The sequence below is a fragment of the Perkinsus marinus genome, assembly GCF_000006405.1.
Source record: "Perkinsus marinus ATCC 50983 genomic scaffold scf_1104296968736, whole genome shotgun sequence".
NCBI classification, from domain to species: Eukaryota; Perkinsozoa; order Perkinsida; family Perkinsidae; genus Perkinsus; species Perkinsus marinus.
Genome location: NW_003203049.1, coordinates 1 through 1,743, shown reverse-complemented (window position 1 = coordinate 1,743; position 1,743 = coordinate 1). Strand labels below are relative to the sequence as shown.

The following is a 1,743-nucleotide window of genomic DNA, read 5'->3' as shown; positions in this document are numbered from 1 at the left end:
CAGCATACACGTATGCGAAAGTATAGTGTCCTCTCTGGCCAGGAACTCGACTCACAATGAAATCTCTGAGTCGACTGCCATAAAATCGACCACCATACGTCCAAAGTAATCGCGCCTCAGTGGGTTTCGCAGTGTCCCTCAAGTCGACACAGCGCAGCGCAGTGGTGCGTTCAGTATTGACATAGGCGAGAAAGACAAGTCCATCGAGACATCGGCACTTGCTGCTCATTGCATATTCGTCGTAAGAGCCAACATCGATTTCTTGGCAGAACTCGGGATTATCGAGCTTGTACACGAAGATTCTATGGTATTCGCAGTCGAAGGCATACAGTCTGTCGTTGACGTCGTCGTAGTCGTAGCAAACCCTATAGCCGTTCCTGATGGGTTCGATCGATGTCGTTTCGGAACTGTCGATGCAGCGGGCTCTGGCTACCCTTCTCGAAGATTCATCTACGACCCACAGGGAGCCCTTCCGATTGAATATCAGTGATGGCAGTTGCTCCGCTCTCAGACGTGCACAATCACGTTCGACCAAACCTGGTTCTCGCGTGCCAAGAAATTGAGCTACATCGTATTGGAGCTCCGGCAGCATACCATGACAATCTCGGGAGCACCACAGTTGGCTGAGGACAGCTAAGTCTAGGGCTTGGGCATGATGACAATCCATTGAAACGACTAGAGCAAGGCACTCACAGAAAGGGAGAAGAGTGAAGGAATTCTGTCGTAGCCATCAGCAAGAGTGATGGGCGGCCCATCATGGGCCCCTTTCATGATCAAGACTTGGTCACAAGTCGTGGTTTACGCAGGGATTCTGATGATTGATTACTGAACACTGTTATACGAAGAGAGAAAAAAAACTAATAGTTGTCAACTATGCATAAGCGGTCACTGAATAACAATTTCTCTCTCAGCATACTCTTCGTATCGGTCACGATTCCTGTAAAAGAGATCACGAGTCGCCGAAACGTATCTGCAAGCGGAGCGAGCCTCGCTCAGCGAGGTATACTTCAATGATAGGACTGTATAAGCTGTATGTAAAACTGTCGATGTTGATCATGGAGTAAAAGTCGGATGTGAATCATCTCACTTAGCATGCATGGTATTCACGGTGTCATTTTCTTGCCATATGATAGGGGCGCCAATAACGACTACGAAATCCTTCAAAGGCTTCGGGCGCAGTGACTTGGGGAGCGGCATGCCCACGCCGAGGTTATGTTGCACCCACCGACGGGAGGGGAGTATGAAGGCACTCGTTTCTGAGAAATAACACTGCTGAATCAGAGCTGTTACGGTATTGCTTGCCATAAGCTATCTGCTCTCCGAAACAATAGCATGGCACGATCGGTATTTTCCCAGCACCCCTAGCCAGATAAATGAACCCTTTCCTCGACTTGCATACGATGGTATCATGAGCAGGCGAGTATGGTATCAACTGCTCTTTCGTGCCACCGAGGAGTAGAGTGAGACTGTAGCCCTGCTTCAATGCCTTCATGCAAGTTGCGTGCCCTGCATCAATGAGACCGAGTGCAAGCCAGAGTTCTCTCATGAACGGACATGACATGAGAATGACATGACACCATGAGGGTGTATCGAGTAGACCACTTGTAAACACTGTTTTAATGCACTTTTGTCTTCGTACACAAGGGCGACGTTATCGGCGAATTTCTTGAGCCTCTTGGTGTAGGAAACGCAGCATCAGTAAAATACCTCCGGTTGGCATCTAAAACGCATGACCGATCCAAC

At 48.8% G+C, this 1,743-nt stretch overlaps 1 protein-coding gene across 1 annotated transcript; it reads right to left on the bottom strand.

Annotated features, from left to right (window-relative positions):
- Positions 1-1,083: 1,083 nt before the first annotated feature.
- Positions 1,084-1,256, bottom strand: Pmar_PMAR025817 (hypothetical protein; the record flags this gene model as incomplete). Its single annotated transcript, XM_002768311.1, has 1 exon — positions 1,084-1,256. A coding segment is annotated over one exon (173 nt), but the record flags the coding sequence as incomplete, so codon positions are not given.
- Positions 1,257-1,743: the final 487 nt, after the last annotated feature.